This window comes from Cryptomeria japonica, chromosome 1, assembly GCF_030272615.1.
Source record: "Cryptomeria japonica chromosome 1, Sugi_1.0, whole genome shotgun sequence".
NCBI classification, from domain to species: domain Eukaryota; kingdom Viridiplantae; phylum Streptophyta; class Pinopsida; order Cupressales; family Cupressaceae; genus Cryptomeria; species Cryptomeria japonica.
Genome location: NC_081405.1, coordinates 12,954,698 through 12,975,964, shown reverse-complemented (window position 1 = coordinate 12,975,964; position 21,267 = coordinate 12,954,698). Strand labels below are relative to the sequence as shown.

Genomic DNA, 21,267 nt, shown 5'->3' with positions numbered 1-21,267 from the left:
AATGTGATGCTAGTGGAACTAATATAGCTGTCATCCTAAGTCAAGAAGGTAATCCAATTGCTTACCACAGTGAGAAGCTCAATGATGCAAAGAAGAAGTATTTGTCACATGACAAATAATTTTTTGCTTTTATCCAGGCTTTGAAGAAATGGAGGCATTATTTAATGTCTAAAGAATTTGTATTTTATCTTGATAATCATGACTTGCAATTTATCAGTAACCAAACCAAATTAAATCAAAGGCATGTAAAATGGATTGAGTTCTTGCAAAATTTTACCTTTGTTATCAAGCACACAAGTGGAAAATCTAACAAAGTTGCAAATGCATTGAGTAGAAGAGCTCTCATTATGCAAGAATCTAAGGTGGATATCTTAGGATTTAAGGTCCTAAAAGACATGTACAGAGAAGATCCAAATTTAAATGAGGCTTATGCAGCATGTGAAGATCCCATTAGTGAAGATAGGAGTCCATGGATGGACTACATGGTTCAAGAAGGATTATTGTTCAAGGGAAGTAAGCTATGCATTCCTAAATGCTCAATGAGAGATAATTTGTTGAAAGAAAAACATTGTGGCAGTTTGGCAAGACATTTTGGACAGAACAAAACACTTGCTCAGTTGAATGCATAACATTTTTGGCCAAGAATGCAAGATGATGTGAAGCGGTTTGTTGAAAGATGCAAGATATGCCAACATGCTAAGGAAAGAAGTCAAAACACAGGATTATATCAGCACTTGCCTATTCCTAAAAGGCCATGGGATTCAATCAGCATGGATTTTGTACTTGGGTTGCCAAAGACTCAAAAGGGTAATGATCTTGTATTTGTTGTAATTGATAGATTCTCCAAAATGGCACACTTTATAGCATCTACTAAGACAAATGATGCAACTCATATTGCCAATTTGTTCTTCAAGGAAGTGTAAGATAGCATGGACTTCCTAGAAGTATTGTTTCTGACAGGCATATCAAATTTGTTGGCTATTTTTTGAGTACTCTTTGGAAAAAGTTGGGAACAAATCTCAATCTTAGTTCAACCTACCACCCTCAGACAGATGGACAAACTAAGGTGGTCAACAGAAGCCTTGGAAAGATATTGACAAGCTCAATAAGTGAACATCCCAAACAGTAGGATCAAGTACTTTCACAAGCAAAGTTTGCTTATAATGATTTACCAAACAAAAGCACAGGTTTAAGTCCATTTTGTATTGTGTATGGTATGAATCCAAGAGGTGTCTACGAGTTGAGAAACTTGGGTAAGCAAGATGTACCAAGTGCTGATGGAGAAGTGTTTGCAACATTTATTCAAGAATTGTATGAAAAAGTCAAACAACGACTTCAAGAGAGCATAGGAAAGTACAAGAAAAGAGCAGATTTGAAGAGGACGGAGGGAAATTTTGAAGTAGGAGATTTGGTTTTGGTAAATTTAAAGAAGGAAAGGTTTCCAAAGAGAGAATACAACAAGCTGAAATTGAAAAAGATTGGGCACAACTAAAAGAAATTGAATCAATTCTAGACAAAAGAGTCGTAAAGAAGACTAGAAACAAAGAGTATCTTGAATACTTGCTCAAATGGAAGGATCATCCACTTGAGGATGCTACATGGAAGACAACTTCAGACATATCCAAGCATGGTGGATGTATGGATGAACTGATGGATAGGAGTCCATGAACAAGTCAATTTGTTTCAACTAGAAAATAGGAAGTTGGAGGAATTGTAGGGATTGTATTTAGTTTACCAAATAGAATGAATTTGTTCGGATTAGTTTTGGGCTTAACTTAGCCTATTATTCTTTATGAAAGACCGGCTATATCATAGCCTGGAGGACAAGAGAGTTCCTGAAAGAAAAATCATATGTAAGAACTCTCGATTATTATATGAAGCATTGATTGGGTATAGAATTTTGGTTTTTGTTTCTGTTGTGTATCAAATAGCAACCACAACAAATTACAACCTGCCCAAGATTGCCATACCTCAAACCAAGATATACCAACATAGATAAATCTTCTTGCCATCACCATATCAACTTGAAAATTGCAATCAAGTCTTTATATATACATTCTACTATCCCAATTCAACATATCAATGCACAAATGAACATAAACAAGGCCAACTAACAAAGTTTGCAATAACATTGAAACAATCTTGTGGATATAGATAGTCCAAATGTGATTCATCTCACTACAACCAAATGGGTGAACAACCCACACAAATGCATAACTCAAAGATCCAAACCCAATGAAGAAAGCAAACTCATCATCGCATTAGTAATTGGCAAACCATGATATCAAAGACAATAACCAAACATATATCTAGAATCTCCTTGGTGCAGGAGCACCTTCACAATTTTGGCTTGTTTGATCCTGATGGAATCATGAATTGAATAAAGGACTATTGTAAGAGTCCAAGTGTGTGTTTTAGGTTTCATTATGGTTTAGGTTTATCTTAGAGTGTTTAGATAGTTTTTTTCAAGTTTTCTTTCCAGTTTTGGCCCATAGTGCCTTGTAAGCCAAAAATGGCATTATAGTGAAAATATGCTCAAAACCTTGTAACAAGCCCAGAAAGGACTTGGAGTAGGTGTATTTATTGATTTGACACCTTCTCAAATGGTTAGGTGGAAGATATTTGTCTTGTAAGTCAAAAATGCACTAAGAGTCAAAAATTGTCAATGTTCAAGCAACATTTTGACAAAAAGTGAGAAAAGTTGTAAAATCACTCTACAAGGTAGTTATGGACATCATAAGGGTTGAAATGGTTTGAGTGTGCCTATATAAGGACACTTCAAACATTGTAAAGAGGTTGGCTTTGTATTAGCGAAAGGAAATTAATGAAATATGATTGTTTTTCATGCTTTTTAAGCTTAATCTGTTGTAACGGTCCGTACAGAGCAATATTTCCGTATTGTTCTTTCACGGAAGTTTGTGTCATGGTTTTATAAAGGTTTTTCATTCTTTGTGTTAGGGTTTTTACTGTGTTTTGGTTTATCAAAAAAATCCTTTTAGTTTTTGCCAGTTCGCTGCCCTGAACTAGGGTTTTGAAGAAAATGGGTTGAAACACTTGGTCTCCATGGGTAACCAAGCAAAAATGAACCTTGGAGACCAAGTTGGACCTTTGTACATATTGTATTTTAAGTTTTTGCTGTCAGTTGTGATGGAAAAGATGAGTTTGAGCACTTATTAGGCAAGTTGTCTAACTTGGCTAGTAACTTTCCTTTATGCTCAAAATTTGGATTCTAAGCATCAAGTATTGAAACAAACATGGACAGAGGTCTGCACCTGTCCTAGAAGCCTTTTGAAGGGATTGGATCACCTTGGTTTATCCATTTGTGCATTATAAAGTATCACTGTTTGTAAAGGGCAGCGAACTCGCTGTTTTGGGAAATATATTGGTTTTTGGCCCCAAGATTGTCTTTGAAACCTTCTATGCATGAAGTCTTCACCATACTTGTTCAAGGCAGAGTTAACTTGTTGATAAAAGGTTCATATATGTTTTGGTGCAAGCATTTGAGAAGTTCTAACCCTCCTTTGTGCAGAAATAACAGTGAAAAGTCAAAAAAACAGTGAAAATGACTGTTTTTGTCATCTTTTACAGCTAGTATGCCAAGTGTTTGGCAAAATGACAAGTGGGAAGTGTTTGAACAATGATCTCCAAGGTGTAGCAGAGCCCAATGGTCAGTTTTAGGCCTTGGTTCATGAAGGAGAAGTGTATTTGATAAAGCAAGCTTGAAAACCCTCACTAAACCCTACATTTAAGCCTAAAATGGAGGACAGTCACTAAACCTGATTCATCGAGCCTAAGACCTGAAAAATATTTGAGCTTAGACCTCTAACACATCATCCAAAACAAGTTTGTTGGTGCAAATGCCCATCGTTGGGCTAGGTAAGCAAAAAAGTGGCAATTAGCCCTCCACGGTTAGTAGCCCTTTTAGCCCTGTTTTGCAAAAAGTGTGAACCCGATTTGTGCAAGGTTGAATGGTCTTGAAGAACCATTGGAAACCATTTGAAAACACTCTAAGAAACCTCCCAACACCTCAGTATGACCAGAGTTTCTATATTTGGGGTTTAGACCTATAGTAAGGGTTTGAGTAAGTGTTGAGTAAGTGAGCATGGTAGTTTGAGTTTGAGCAAGTGTATGAACAAATGATGGGAAGAACTCAAGGAGGAAGTTTTGGGTTGAGCGAAGCTTGTGAACATTGAAAGTGGGCCTTACCTAGAAAACCAAAACCTTTCCTCTCTCATTTGAAGGAGTCTCTTAACAAGAAGATTATACTTACCTTTAATTGGTCCTCCTTTGGGATTCTCCCTATCACTCCCACTCCACAAGTAACGTCAAATTTGAAAATAGATCAAAACATACCGAGTCTATCTATAGTATTTCACATAGAGGATGTGGCCAATCCCTTAATCACATTGTCAAGGTGATGTAGGATCATCTAAGGTGTAAAAGACTAGTAATGGTAGGGTTACTATTTTTAGTAAGTTGTCAATTTTGTATGAAATCTCACAGACCTCCTGGATGGTGAAATGAGGCCAATGGAAAAATAATCATCCTGATATCTTGTGACATTCCAAATATTCAATTTTCCTAGGAAAATTTTCCAATATAGCTTCAAATGCAATTTTAAGGGGCTTAAACACCTTAGATGCGCTCGAAAGTGGATCGGAGTCTGCGTCAACATTTTGTTGTCGTAGGTCTCTACACAAGCTTTGCAATGATACGATCCGATGATCAATTTGAAAGTTATAACTCTCAAAAGTTCGACCACCAAAAATCCAATAAAATATTTTATTAAGTGGGAAAGTGGTCGGCTAGTCTTTTGGCACCCAAAAATGGGGGATTTCACTTTCCAAAACATTCTAGGGTAGTTATTTCTAGATAAATGAGGTGAATGAGGGTTACAGAACACAATTATAGCAATGTAGATTGTGGCTTGCAGATTATTGTAATAAGAAAACTCATGTGGTTGTAGCATGTTATTTTATGAATGTTGTAGCTTCATTTCATTGTGATAATAGAAAGGAAGTGTTTCATTTCTTGCATTTTTTGTTTATTTCTTTGTTGTTATTATGTAGTTGGGATTATAAGGGAAGGAGTACCCTTCATCATAAGGAATTAGTGTCAAGGAAACATACAATGGTATGCACACCCTACAAACAAATATGTTGTAATACTTCTCTCACCACTAATATACATAGCTTTCCCAAGTTCTTCACTCTCAACAACAATGTCATGTGAATACAAACATCTACAAAGAAGAACAAGACCAAAGAGAGAAAGTGCAAATCAAACCATATCCTTGTTCCACACTAACATGTACCAAGATTTGTAAGATAAGATCTCCTTCACCATTCCCAAACTGAAAGGATATCAACATTTAACATTCAAAGTATAATGAAAACATGGCAGAAATTGATGTAGACCTCTCATACCGAAGGTAGATCAAACAAACCAATCATTTCAACAACGTAGGGAATATGCCCAAAGCCACAAACGTTTTTTTGTCCCTCTTCAAATAAATCCTTAGAAAAATAGATCCATAACTCAAGACAAAATGATCAAAGAGAACAACAAAAATCCATAAAACCATGCATATTCTTCTTAACAAGTCCTCAAAATTTGTATATTCAAGACTTACCTCATATGAGAAGACAAGATACAAAAGAAGAATGCATTTGATAATTAGGTGAGCAATACCTCTCAGATCATCCACCTATTGAGTAGACCAAAAGTGGGATTCAAGATTATCCTACATGCACAACACCAATCATAAAAAGCTCATACTAAAGGGCAATCTTCTCTTCGAGTCCATAATGGATTCACATCCATAACCAAGTGTGGGCTTCTTAGCCTTTCTATTGAAATCCTCATCAAAGAGTAACCATCTCAACAAATGATCTCATAAACAAGAGATCTCTTAACCTCAACCAAGTCTCTCTAGTCTCCATGAGCATCTATCAATCAATCTATGCTAACTTTAAATGCAAACCTATAAAATCATGAAGATCCAAGCAAATGATAGATACTCAAAACCAAAGAAAACCAACAAGACCACTATCAAAGTTCCAAATATAGAAACATGGAACATATCATGACATCATGATCTAACATCTCCTCGAAAAGATCATATGCTCCAAAGAACATATCATGGTCTCAAGAGAACCTGCATCACGCCAACAGTCTAATCTAGAATCAAGAGTACATTATGTCATAATACAAACCATACTCTAAACCAAAAAAACATCTCCAATTATATGAAGATAACCATCCACCATCAAATGATGAATAGACATCTCTACCAAAACTCCCACTAAATTGTGTAACCAAGCTCTCCAAGCATCATGATAACCATCTCCTAACTTAAGATCCTTTTGTGCCCTAACACGATCAAAGAACTCAACACCAAGAGCTCTCAAATGGAAGAGTAAAACCATGATCTCCAAACCAACAAGATATAACATTGCACAACTTTTGTCAATAGAACCAAAGATGTCAAGCTCTCATATTGCAATATGAAGATAGTATCCAAGAGCTTCACATAACACCAACAACCATTGCAAAAGACTATCCATCTTCTAATCAAATATTATCCATGGCTCACTATACACTACAACATCGACAACTTAGAACCAAAATCTTGAAACAAATAAGATAGTACATATAATGTAACTATCTAAAGCTCCCGCTGAAGGTGATATCGAGTTATGCATGGCATCATGACCAACATCATACTCCACTAAAAGTGATCCACTAAAAGTGAGAAAAGTTTCTCATGCACCATAATCTACTACTAAGATTCAAATGAACAACTCTATTAGGTTCTCCCAAAAAACCTTTTCTTACAACCATCAACATACCAATATAATAATGGTGACCAAGAATAAGGCCTACCAAACAAAATCCACATCAGTAATATGCAAAATAGATATAATCAAACATAACATGTGGATTTCCAAGACAAACACCAAGAACAATGCTAGACTCGATTTGCGTAACAAACCCACATAGGAGTAACCATATATCAATAAGAAACCTTCAAGCAAACCTGTAACTGCCTTCATCCAAAACCCCTTGAATACAGTCTTATCACAAATCTACATACCACGAATTTTGGTTAACATGTAAAACCTACAAAATCATTAAATCTTAAACCACTTCAACATCTAGACATTCACATCAAATATGTCATCTAAATAATGGAATAAACATAGAAATACAAACCCACAATTTTTAAAAATAGGAAAACCTGCAAACCTATCAAGGTGTTTGGCAGCATTTAGATCGTAGTTTAACCAACTCTGATCAACACACAATTATACTAAGAGGGGGGGTGAATAAGTATAGTGCAAATTTTACCAATTTAAAACTTTATTAATCATAATAACATTATTAATTCAACATCAATAAACATGTACATGAAAAGAACATAATAAGACACGATATTTACATGGAAACCCTTACGAGACAAACCCACGAAAAGATATTGCTTTTATTAATCTTCTTTTTACAAATTTTGTAGGCACCAACCCCTCATTCAATTTGTGAGCAACAACCCACTAGAAGCACCAACCTCTCATTCAATTTACAACCACCAACCCACTGGAAGCACCAACTCCCACTTCTATATTTGTAGGCACTTACTCATGCAGGGATGAGAACCCCCTCTCACAAACTCTTAACAATAAACAATGCAACTCAAAAAATGCTAGAAATTAACTCAAAATGTGTAAGAAATGTCTCATGTTTCTCATTCAAAAAGTCTTGAATTGATAAATAACATTGCACAGCTTAAATTACATTGATTTGCAACCATATGGGTTGATAAAAACCATTACAAAAGTGATAATAAACTGATCTAGAACCAGCAACAAAAGCTACCACAATCTCTCTCCTTGATATTGGTCTTCTTCTCTGTAAACCCGCTTCTCCACCTGGAGTTCTTCAAAAGACCTCTGAAATTAACATTTTGACCATTTTAATCATCATTATGAAATCTTAAATATAATATAAATTTTGAATTTGACATTCTCGTTGTTCAAACTTCAATATTAAATTGGCAATGTTCACTTCAAAGTTTAGTATTTAAATTAAAGTATTTTACTAATTTGTCAAAGTTTCATTTGTAATTCTTATACTTGCACATATTTTTAAAACTATTTTTTCAAATACTATATGTATATCAGTTTGACCAACCACTGTCACCATCCCCCTCCCATCCCCAAATTTTAGGCCCTTGGTTCCCCTGCCCCTAAAATTAGCCCTGCATCCCTGTTAGGAAACTCTGTGGAACTATGCAAATATTATCTATATGCAAGGTAAGTAAAAATTTCAAAAAGGTGTACGGTAATTGATGCCAGCACACTACACAAGTCATGTCTTCCTCATTAGCACAAATAATTAAATCTCTTAATCATGAAAATGGTGTTGTACCAACTCTGCTTCTCACATATGACCTCCAGGATCAATAAACGTGCCATGGTTGGTGATAAATTCTTATGGCACTAAAAGCCTTAATCAACAGGCTATGACATTATAAGTTACATACCATTTGGCTAAGTCACAGGGTTTGCTGAATTTCAGCCATTAAGTTCGAAATTCAGTTGACCTCAAAGCAGTATAAAAAATTCGTTAAAATCCGGCAAATATTCATATGGATGAATTGCATTGTGTTTTTATTAAGTATATTTATTAAAAATGCATTTTCTGCAGGCTTTTTGCATTTTTGGATCACACGTTTAACCCACGTGGGTCTGCAGTTGCAGGAAGCATTCACGAATTTCATTTTGCCGTATCAAAATTTCGATAGTCTATACTTCCTCTTTCGCTTCAACGTTGACACGGCTCATTCACAGGAATCCCTAACCTTCAATTTATTATCATATATTTTATTATGACCTCGACCTATACAAAGTGAAATAGATGCGGGTCTACTTATAGTCGAAGAAGGGCTCAGTTGCAAAGATACATCATGGAGTGCACAGTCATGGCAGGATTCAGTCTGGTCCTATCCATCATTCTTTCCATAGAGGGAAAGGGTTTTCTTATATGTTTATATTATATAAAATAAATTATATAAATATTCATAGTAATATTTAATAAAAAAAAGTTTATATAAGGTGAATTTAATTGCAATTTTTTTGTCATTGTCAAACTTCTTCCGAATTTTGTTGTTGCGGAACATGAATTTGAAGTTGAACCTTGTGACATAGCCTTTTGGTGTAACCCTACAATAGAGATCCATAGCAGAAGACAAACTACGATATTGAATAAAATTTGAGCTTGTTAAATGTAAATATTAGGTCCCCCTTCTTATTCTTTCTAAAGCTTATCCAAGAATTACTTTCACCGGAAGCTAGCAATAAGAAATTTAGACAATAAAAAGGTGTCATGCGCATGAGATGTCCAAGGTTCCATGTATGGTTTCCATGAGAATTTGTAAATAATGGTATTAATGATATAAAGAAACGTGTACATTCAAGAGCTCCTAAAGGGTGAACTCTTATAAGAGAAACACGGCGTAGATTATCAAGAGTTGGCCAAGTTTTTCCCAAGAGTTTCTATTAGGAGAGAAACAGTATTCTCTTGCCAAAGATACCAAGAGAGTTATGAGTGTGTGGGTCTCTTTACAATGATCTTAACCATGAAGACAGACAAATGCTTTTGCTGCATATACACACAAAAGAAACCAGTCAAATTCTCCTAGGAACTCAAATTCAATGCTGTGTATTCATGCTTTATCAATACAAAACAGTCTATGAAAGAAATTGGTCAAGAAATGTCTATATTGGATACCATTTCACAAACTACAAATCAAAGAAATTAAAAAAAAATAGAACCTTCCACAATAAGAGAATAAAGCTTATCCTACCTCCAGATGGCTTCTTTTTCTGACCAAGATTTTTCTCATTCGGATGCAGTTTCCATTTGCCGCTTTCTTCTAGACCATTCAGGGCCATAGACAGCTAAATAAGTTCGTCCATACCGCTTGTCTGCTATCTGCAAGGAATAGCCAACATTTACTAGACGATGAGGAAAAGATTAAAATTTTCAATGGACTATTCTGGTTTCAAGTGTTCAGTCATTTAATACAGTTACAATAAGAGCCAAAACACTCTAGTGTGTTTTTTTGGTAGCTTAGAATATTTTTCATAGGAATTCCAATCTTGAATTCCTGTCGTGGAAACTTGAAAATTTAAAGAGAAAAAATATGACTATACCATCAAAGTATTTACATTACACATTTTCATCTTTTACACAAAACAAATCCTTCGGATGCATGCAGATGGGTTCTGATGCTTGGGTCATTAATATTTAAAGCTCAGTTGCTGGTTTTTATATGACGAGTATATTACACATTTAGGATTCTACCAGAAAATGGCAATATATGTTTTTAACAATATATTGATGAATAGTCAAAAAAGTGGTCGTTTCCCTTCCACCTTAAATTCTTTTGTAGATGGAAATATAAAGAGTGAAAGAAAGAAGAGTACCTTAACAAGAGGCCCACAGAAATCATCCATAACAGTCCTTTTTGGGTACTCCACCAACTATTCATCAACATGACCAGATAAATTAAGTCCTACCAAGTAATAAATAGAAAATTGAACAATATTACTGCATTATTTTTCTTATGAATTAAATATGGAGTAATAATAAATTTACAGCTCTGGTTGAGCAAACTGAAAAAATGTATTTACAATCTGGAAGCATTACTTACAATGAATGAATCTTTTCCAACTAATGGCGAGCTTGAAAGCTGATCCATCAAAACAGTGTAGTCTACTAATTGATAGGGAGGTGTGACACTGATATAATCAAATAACCCATATTTACCTACATTATGCAACTAGCAAGAACGTAAGAACTTGCAAAATCCAATAATAACCTAAAAATGACTGTCAACCACACAAACGACTTCAAGTAAGAACGAAATAATTTAATCCATACTACCCCAATGAAAAACAATAATCAAATTACAATGCAAATATAGACTTATAATGAGTGAGCATTGTAGCTATTATGCCAGTACAAGTTAGAAACATACTAGCTGTCTTCTCAGACTCTTTCAGAAATGCTTCAACTCGGACCATATGTATAACTGATTGTTCCTCAAAACCTGTATGTATCAAATTTGGTCGCAAGACTTTCTCCACAACCCATGGGTCCATTTCAACAAAATGCACCTAGACATAAATGCACCCATAAGCTAAATGTGGAAATGGATGTAAAAAGTTCACTAGCGCCTACTCTGCTCAAGAAAAATAAAGAACAATACTGACATCTGCTTTGATTTATATCCTTGAAAAAATAGTTTAAAATTTTTGCCACAAATGACAAACTCCACTATATTAACTGACAGAAGATTAACAGTTACTCTTCTTGTAATTGTTCAGCTTCACCTTCTATTTCCGCAGCTGTAATATAGGTATATAACATATATCATTGAAACAAAAACATGTCTTGGAACTTGGTAAATTAAAAGAACTTTTTTTTCAATATTCAACCCAGAAAAAATTTGGGTTAGAATTAACGTTTGGTCAGGGATCTTCTGGTAGGCTTCTCCTTTTGGGATTAGTTTCCCGCCTCAATTGAGCCATGCATCTGTCCTCCAAGATTATCTACAGAAATTGCAGATTTACAAATTCATATAATTTTCCATTACAGTTTTAATGTGTTGTTTTGCGTTTTTTCTTATTTAATGTGTTCCTTCATTCTCTCTGTCATGGTACTCTGATTACTGTTTCTAAGAAGTAACACAAATCCAGATCAATTATAGAACTCGGGGATTCAGCTTCCAATTCCAGAAGTTGAATCATATCATTTTACACCAGCTATCGCATATTTCTACAGATCTAAGCAGAAAATATGATTTAGACATCAAAGTTCAATTTCTTGTGCAACTAAGGATGAATGAACTCATTTATTACTTCTGAATTATTGTTTTCTCTTGCAATACACGCACTTTGAAAGCTATTTAAAAATAACATTTCAAATTGTTTCCACCCAAAGCACATTGGAATCTATACATTCCAGTTGCTATGCTCTAAAAACATGGGGCTATGGATTAATGATATCGATGCAAAATAATTGCTCTTCCTCGTATGTCTAGTTAAATGAGATTTGGCTGCAGGAAGTTAGAACCCAAAACCTGTGACCCTTGAGATTACCTTCCCTGTGACTTACCTTTCAAATGTACCAAACGGCAGACAAAGATACATCAGAGGTAAAAGTTCCAGTTTGGTATCAAAACGATCAAAGGCATCAAGACGACTTGGCAGCAAATTTCTGTGAGAAGTTAAAGAGGATAGATCATTTTATCTGATCACTTCCCTGGCTAATGATATTGTCTTCATAAGAATAACCATCCACATCCAAGAATCTATTTGGAGATCAAATTATAAGGTGAAATTAAATTTTTATATTTATAATTTTTAAGGTAAGCTAGATGAAGATGTTATTAACAATTGGTTAAATCAACTGAGACCTGCTATTTTATGAATACTTTCTCAGACCATTAATTTAATTTGTTCAAAGTCACATTGAGAATAAAAATTTGGTGGCCAAGGCATCTTCATGCTGTAAGGAAACATACCAATAGAGATTTGGATGATTCTTGTTGGGGCTATGAGGGAAGCATGGTACATTGTATGCAACTGTGTCAATGTCGTGATCAAAATATTCAAATGTAAACATATATCTTCAATATGTTAATGCATGGTAGCTTATGCAAGATAAGATATTTCTAACCTTCCTTGTTCTGTTATTTACATGCTTCATGTCTAAACTTATATTGCATATGATTATCGGATTTTACAAACATTGCTTAGCATATTAAATGCTATAAGTTATCGGGTTATTAGCCGATACATACTTGCTATCGGGTGCATAACTATTGGCACCGATCCACATCTGTTATCGGGCTTACTCATCGGGCATATTTGTTATCGGGCTTAATACATACACCGCTTCATTTGGAATTAACAGTGGTTAACAACTGCACCAGTTGGATTACATACATCGTGCATTTTGAATTATCGGTGTTTACATGAACCGATTCATTATCTTGATCAATCATTATATTATATTACAATATGCTATCGAGGTTTTGAACCGATAAACAGCCTTGTGTTAATAGTATAATTACAAAGGCACCGATCAATGGGTGCATTGATCGGTCATGCCTAAAAGGCATGACCGGTCAATACACCAATTGACCGGTTGCCTAAATGATATATATACCAATTGAATTCATTTGGAGGAGACATAGAAAACATAAAATGATCTCTCTCTTTCAGACCTGCAGATAAAATCAGAATTATTAGACTTCAACATAATTCCTCATATACATTTATAGCATACATAGTTCATAACTTGTTCTTTAATTGAAATTGAAATAACTTTACACAATAATCTGATAGAAAAAGCTGGGCACCTTTGACACCAAGAAGAATCAAACACTGAAGTATAGGTAAGCTTGTGAACTTATACTCAAATTAAGATGGATTTCTTTCAAATCTCACCATTGGGTGATACCTACAAGTTTGTCGTAAATATTAAAGAAAGGCTTAATTACAAAGCCAAGAATAATGTTTTAAGTTGCATGACATGGCTTAGAGGACAAAGGTAAGTCTGTTCGTAAGGTTGATAAAAATTGTCACAAAAAAGGACCCCAACGTCAAACAAGGATATCTAATATCGCAAGAAATAAGACAATCCTTTTGAGCAAAAAAATCAATAAAAAAAATGGCAAGCAGTGAAGCATTCAAAATTCCAGCAATCATCTTGATGCAAAATGCTGTGCCCGGATACCTTTGTTGCCCCAAATGAAAGTAACAATCACAACCGTTCCAGCACAATATATAGACAAGAAAATTATGGAGCACAAACTGAAGTTTCACTTTATTGCCAAATTAATCTTTTGATCTAACTTATTCCAGGTTTGTTATTGACTAATAAACATTATACAATTTTCTATCAAGAATAATGAGATCAAGAGCTGATTAATAATGGCCATGTTACACCTAGTTCATCACCCCAAGGCACCCTACTTTTACTAAGAGTGAAAGTAGGAAAGCACAAAGAGACTGCATATTTTATAGATCTCCCGACATGATAACTATGAACAAATATCGAATTCATAGAATTGAAGTCTTGCTCGATAAACTCATGTTAGCATTTGAATTTATCTCTTGTGAGACAACACAAAATGGAACAATGTGCAGTGTAGAAACACTCTTCAAATTATGATGGGATTCCATGAGATCTCATTAAACCTATAACTATAGTAGAATATACAAATATGCACATTTTACAGATTTGATTGAGGAGGTCTGCAAAAATTAAAATGACTAAGTGCCTATATTTTTTCTCCAAATACATGTGTCAAATTGTTAACAGTGATGCCTTGATTTTCAAATATTGGAAAAAAAACTACCTGATTACTAACCTGATTTTCAAATATTAGTCAGATTCAAATCTTTTGTTTCTACTTCCAGGCTCATAACTTTTCACCAGTATCTCCGGATTTCATGATTCTTATGGCACTGGAAAGGTGATTCAAAGCTCTTTAGATCTATATACGCAATTTTCCTAGATTTATCCCCAGGTATATTTTATTCAAATTTTAGTGTTTTCACTATCCGGTTGATAACTTGGACGTTTTGACACATGGAATGGATATATTTGTGGAAGAGGACTTTATTTGATCTACTTTACATGTGTTGAGGTTTTTGGGGTCTAATTATTTCATTTGATGAGGTATCATGGATTTTTTTGTTCATCCTTATATTGTCATCCTAACAAAAGGTAATTATGAGTCTTGGCCAAATGGCATCCTAACACATCTCAAGTGGCTAGATCTTTTGCCTTATTTGTATGGACTCATACCTGAACCAGCCACATCAAAAGGTAGCACAACTTGGGGTATTATCATAGACCATATTGTAGATTTGATTTTGTCTAGTGTTAATCATGACACTACGTGGGCTATATTGGACATTGATTGTCCTCGCACACTTTGGACTAGACTTTGGGAAATGTATGGAGACCTTGATATCTCTCTATTCCTAGATGATCTTGCAGCAAATTGTCTTATTCTCCTTGCACATGCAGATTCTATGCCCTTTGATAATGATAGTTTAGAGGAGCTTGAGTATATCACAAATCTTGCATGTTCTAATGGATCAGACTTGTCTTCTTGTTCCTACTCCTCAATTGAGACCCCATCTCAATCTATATCATATGTTGTTCATGATGTCCTTGGCATTGGCTCATTCATAGCCCCCATTAATTCAGTGCAGCAAGTCATTGTTCTTCCAGACAGCTATTTGGGATTTGTATCTTGCAGACATATCATCATTGTTTGTGGAGTCTCATATTGTAGATTTGGAGGATTATTTTGAGGACATTCATCTCCTCTTTGTTGATAACCTCATCAGTGTTGTCAACACATCTTCAACGCCCATGGAGCTTGTTCTTCATCAATTTTCGCAGTCTTGATTTGTCACCTCCTACATTGATTGAGCATGTACCCGATTGCTTTGAGGCGTCATTATCTATCATGGACATAGCAACACTTGAGAAATATCCAGAGGCACACAATATTTGGATTCGGATTCCTACTTCCAATTTATGTGAGTGGCTTCTCATATCTCCGTTGGATTTATTTCTTCCTAAGGGGAGAAATGTTATTTGCAAGTAGAGGATTGTGTTTTGTCTTCGGGCATTCATCAGTGGCATTGGAGCTACTTCTTTATTCGGGGAATTCATATTCTCATTTTCTATCTCTTAAGGGGGGGTCATTCATTGTACTTATGTGACCAATTCAGTACTTGGGGGAGCATTCATGGAATCCTTCATGCTTTGTCACATGTACTCTTCTTCATTTCTTTTTCTCTCTTTTGGAGATGAGTTTTCTCCTACTGGGCTTGTCTCCTTTTCTCCATTTTTGAGAGTTGCATTGCTTTGTACATAGGTACCTAATCAGGCCTTGTTGTCGAGACCTATTCATGCTTGCATTCATGCATTCATCATTAGCTCTTTACCTTATCCCTAAGTTAATCTTAAGGGGGGGTGTTGGAGTAATTAGGACATTATCTAATTAATTCTATAATTAGGTCCTTTAATTACTTTATTCATTTAAGCTAAATTTGTGTGTTTTTTATCTTTTATTAAATTTGGCAATAATAGATTAAGTTCACTTAGTTGAGCTAACTTTAGTTTCCTAGTTTTAGATTAGGTTTCTCTTGCTTTCTATAAAGCAAGTCATTCATTTATTGTAATCTATCCAATTTCATTGCAAATTAATCTATATATCAAATTCCTATTTGGCTCAATCTTTCTCAAGGTTGCATAGCATTAATCATGGCTTCTTCTCTTCACATGTGATAGGAATTTTGCTTGCAAGCGATTCATGGGCTTGTGGGGTTGAACAAATAACTTTAACAACCTCCCCTGGTGGTTTGGCCCCAACGTCCCCAAAAAAAAAATTGCAAAGGGGGCATCCCTGATTGGCGTGGACATCCTGGAAACAGCAAGGGGATGGTCGACAATCCACTAATTCCCAGCAAAACAAAAATTTTAAAAAAAAAAAAAAAAAACTCCAAAAAATTTTAAATTCGCTTTTTTATTGGGCCTTAGTGGACCCACACCCTTCAAACCCTTTCTAAGCCATTCAAGTTCATTTTTACAAGCCAAAAACAAAAATTGCAGAAAAGAGGAAAATGAGAAAGACAAAGGAGAGTTTGAAGGTGCTGTTAGAGAACAAAAACCAACATTCACCAGCAAAAAAGGAGAGCATTAAGGCAACAACCAGCAAGAGAAGTGAAAGAGGTAAGTTATTCTTCCATTTCTCTTTTTTTATTCCATTTTTTTCTAAGTTTAAATGATGAAATGTATGATTTTTAGTGGTTTTTTTTTAAGATTGCAAAAAAACAAAACAAAACAAAATGAGCAGCAGTAGTGAAAGTAGTGAGCATGTTGAGAGGAAAGAACAAAATGAAAGCAAATCAGTTAAAGAGGGGCAGCCTCAAAGAAATCCATTTGAATACCCTTCTGAAGTTTTAAAAACATATGCAAAAGGCTCCATTAATCCTAAAAAACATCTTCGATTGGCAACATGCCTAGACAAAGACAGAAGGAAAAACATGGGGGTAGTAGATTGTAGTTATGTCATATTTGTAAAGAAAAATTTAATGGGACCTACACGAGCCTATTCTCATCTATTGGGTTTTAACACAAGATTAAGGTTTTTAAAGAAATAAAAGACAATGAGAGGCTAGATTGCACATGGAAGAAAAATCATAGTCTATGGAGCAGCCAATGCAAACACAATCCGCACAATCACCTATGCCTATGCCCTCTATGTTTGGTAATCCTGGCATAAGTACTAGTAGTGATATTCAAGTTTCCACAAGAGGGAAGAGGAAGGTTACTAGTACTTCTAGCGAGCAGCCAAATCCACTTGCAAATTTGTTGAATATGCATGCACGATATGTGGAAGAACCCTCCATAGCCAAATTCTTATATGCACATGCCATCCCATTCCATGTAGCACATTAACCCTACTTCAAACAAATGTTTAGATATGTGGTAGTTGCTGGTACCTCATTCGCCCACTAGAGAAAATAAACTACACGCTAAACTCCTTGACAAGAAATATTCCAAGGTGAGTGTAGTGGAGGACATGAGACAGTGTTGGATTAGGACGAGCTACTCTATTGTCATGGATGGGTGGACCGATAATAGACATCAGCCATTTATCAGCATCATAGTCACATGTCCAGTTGGCTCATATTTCCTTAGAGCTATTGATTGTTTTGGGAACTGCAAGGATGTTGAGTTCCAGTTTCATATGTTGAGAGATGTCATAGAGAAGGTTGGGGCTGCCAATGTTGTGTAGGTGGTCTCTAATTCGACAGGTGTGTGCAAATTAGCTGGTTTGATGGTTGAGGGTGCTTACAAGAACATCTTTTGGACCCCTTGTGTTCATGCATTGAACAACGCATTGAAAGACATAGGGAAGATAAATTGGATTCAGCATGTGGCTGTAGAGGCTAGAAATATTCAGATTTTTATTTGCAACCATCACACCTTGCTCTCTTTAGGACATTTTCAAAGAAGGAATTTCTCAAGTCTATAGAGACAAGGTACGCCAGCCATTTTATTTTGTTAGAGAGGATACTTGAGTTGCAGGAGGCTCTATAGTTAATGATGGTTAATTCAAAGTCGAATAGATGGTCTATGGCAAACACTACAGAAGGGAGAAGCATCAAACAAAAAATTCTTGATAATAATTAGTGGTCCAATGTGAGGTAAAAAAAAATTGTCGTTAATATTTTTAAATAACTTGCTGATTTTCATTTTATAATACATTTTAAATTTATACTTTGATTGTTGGTTTTTGTTTAAAAAAATCTGATTTTAATTTTCTAAGTTCTAGCTTGTCCTTTTTAAAAAAATTGTTTGCAGATATATTTGCTCCCTCATTTCACCAGTTGTGGATGTCAATAGATATCTGATATAGACTAGTCTCCAAGTCTTGGAGAGATTTACGAGACATTTTATAGCATGCTTGGAAAAATAAGGCAAGCAATTTCTATCAGGGATCCTAATTTGGGATTATATTAGCAAGAAACTAAACCCATTGTGATGCAATGGTGGAACACTATGAACGCCCCTCTTCATATGACAGCCTTTGCTCTCAATCCCAAATGGTATGGACCAAGACCTAGTAGTGTCCTTCCTTGTGATGGCAAAGAGGTGAAAGAAGGGGTGAAGGCCCTCGAAAAAAATGTATTCAATTGAGGAGGCAAGCCTACTTCGTAGACAATGGACTGACTTTTATAATCTTTGTGGTCCAACATTCAACAAACCAGAGGCCAAGGTAGATAGAGCTACATTAGCTCAAAAGGATCCTATTGGATGGTGGACATGGCATGGGAAGGATACACCACAATTGAGGATGCTTGTTGTTCACCTCCTTTCACAAGTAATACATTAACATAATTTATTAATTTGACTAGTGTTGAACATTTATATCATCAAAAATTGAATGTATTTATTTTTTACCTCCTTTCACAAGTTGCTAGTTCCTTTGTTGCAGAAGGAATTCATCCATGTATAGCTTTATTCACTATGTCAAGAGGAATAGGCTGACCTCTAGTGATGCAAAGAATTTAGTGGTCGTGCATAGTGCTATGCGACTCCAAAATCGTCAAACTCTAGAGAATAAATAGACTCCAACGTTATGGTGGGATGTTGACCAAATTGATGAGGAGAAGACACAAGAGGGATCGGTTGGTGTTCCATTAGATGAGCCATCATCTCATAATGAAAATGACTCATGCTCGGTTTTGATGCAATGTTGGCAGATGCTGAATAGAGGCAGCCATCATACTTTCCTTTACTATGTTTTTAACATTTGTGACACTGTCATTTTGACATTTGTAGCGCAAACTTGTAGCATTTGGGCATTTTGGTGTATGCAGTATTACTATTTTTCAATTTTATATCATATGCACATTGACTATTTGACATAAATTATGGAAGCAATTAAGTAGCACTATTAATTTGATCAACTCTCATCACTCAAGTGAACTCTATTGTTGTGTTTTACTAAGTACTATTGTTTCTATAATGTATATGGCAATATGATTACATTTGCAACTTTATCAATGTTATTATATGAATATCTGAAATTTTCCTATATTTTAAAAACATATATATAGCCATCCCCTTTGTCGTCCCCAAAAATGGCCTAAAAATCCCTTTCCCAAAACACATCCCCTTGTCCCCTCGTCCCGAAAACTTGGTGGAACATAGGTTTGAAGGAATAACAATTTGAACAACACACAGTTCCAATAAAAAAAATTGCTAAGTCGTATACAGAGCCACTTCAGTGAATAATTGACATCAATACAAAGCTTGACAAAGTTACTCAAATCATTTTAATCGAAGCAATTACAAACACAAATAAATTAGCTAAACAACAATTCTGCAGCATAATCTAGCTTAAACTACCATTCATAAATAATTTGTGTCCAAGGCACTTATTTATAGGTTACAATTAAAATCTTTAGTAATTATTAAATCTCCCGAAAAGAATTGTTTTAAAGCAAATTTATCCACATCTTGTAGGAAAAGAAGAAAGAAAGGAACTTTAGAGCAAACCTGTTATAAATGAACTAAGAGAATAAAACAAATAAAAACAACCTAAAAATGGGCCCTTATCTACGGCCCAGAATATAAATCTAAGAATAGCCATTGCTCGATATGGTCACTACTAAAAATAGTAAATTGCACAAAGTGACCTTGATGATTCTAGAACAATTCTTTTAAAGAATACCAAAATTTCTCACCATGATGACATGCCAATCCTCTAAAATGAAACCCTATTTCTCTAACCCAATGACATAGTGAGAATCATTGCTTAAGGTCTTGATGAAGTTGAAAGAGGCATGGTTGAACCTCCAAAAGAAGGCATGATCAAACCCTAGAACAAGGTAGTGGTCACTCCTAAACATAGTAAATTGCACAAAATGACCTTGATGATTCTAGAACAATTCTTTTGAAGAATACCAAAATTCTTAACCATGATGACATGCCAATCCTCAAATGAAACCCTGTTTCTCTAACCCAATGACATTGTGAGAATCATTGCCTAAGATTTTGATGAAGTTGAAAGAGGCATCGTTGAACCTCTAAAAGAATGCATGATCAAAGCCTAGAACAAGGTCTCCTTCTCATGTTTGTCAAATGACATGATCCCCTTTTGTGGATGTTCTTCTCAAATGAAATGATCTCCCTTTTATATCTCATGTTTGAGGGAGTCATAACTCTTCATTTCATGCCTTTTGACCATTCATTAAACTTAATTAAATTTTAATTATAGTATATGTTTTTTATTATTATTTAATCCATTTCAAAAAGCGGACATTACAAATTGTGCCACATATATATTTGTTTCTATCAATGAATTACAAGAGTGGCTACACCACTATACAGAAATTCAATACTGGGACTAAAAGAAAAACTCACACTACATTCCACAAACTAAAATGCTGAAACAAATGAAAACGCACACCCTGAAACACCAACTGGAACATACTGGCATACCACAAACCAAACCAAAAATATCAAATCTGAAATCTTCAGCACAACTATAAACCCTGAATGGGATTGCATTTGAAGAACTAGAGGTTTTTTGTCCTCTAATTCAATAATCTCGAGGGTTTTCATCTTTTGATTAATAGTTGAACACCAAGCTCAATCTAT

General features: G+C 35.1%; 1 protein-coding gene across 4 annotated transcripts in view; it reads right to left on the bottom strand.

The window, feature by feature from the left end:
- Positions 1 to 7,459: 7,459 nt before the first annotated feature.
- LOC131036670 (uncharacterized) overlaps positions 7,460 to 21,267 on the bottom strand; it is a 59,041-nt gene continuing 45,233 nt past the window's right edge. Inside the window, exons 6-10 of one of the 4 annotated variants that reach the window (XM_057968615.2) lie at positions 11,039 to 11,177; positions 10,712 to 10,827; positions 10,485 to 10,541; positions 9,863 to 9,990; positions 7,460 to 7,946 (exon numbers count right to left, since the gene is read on the bottom strand). In XM_057968615.2, the coding sequence (XP_057824598.2) occupies positions 9,898 to 9,990; positions 10,485 to 10,541; positions 10,712 to 10,827; positions 11,039 to 11,177 (405 nt within the window). In that variant the 3' untranslated portion in view covers positions 7,460 to 7,946; positions 9,863 to 9,897. Of the gene's footprint in view, positions 7,947 to 9,236; positions 9,658 to 9,862; positions 9,991 to 10,484; positions 10,542 to 10,711; positions 10,828 to 11,038; positions 11,178 to 21,267 lie in introns of those variants that run through there. The other 3 variants (XM_057968618.2, XM_057968617.2, XM_057968616.2) reach the window with 3 other exon arrangements.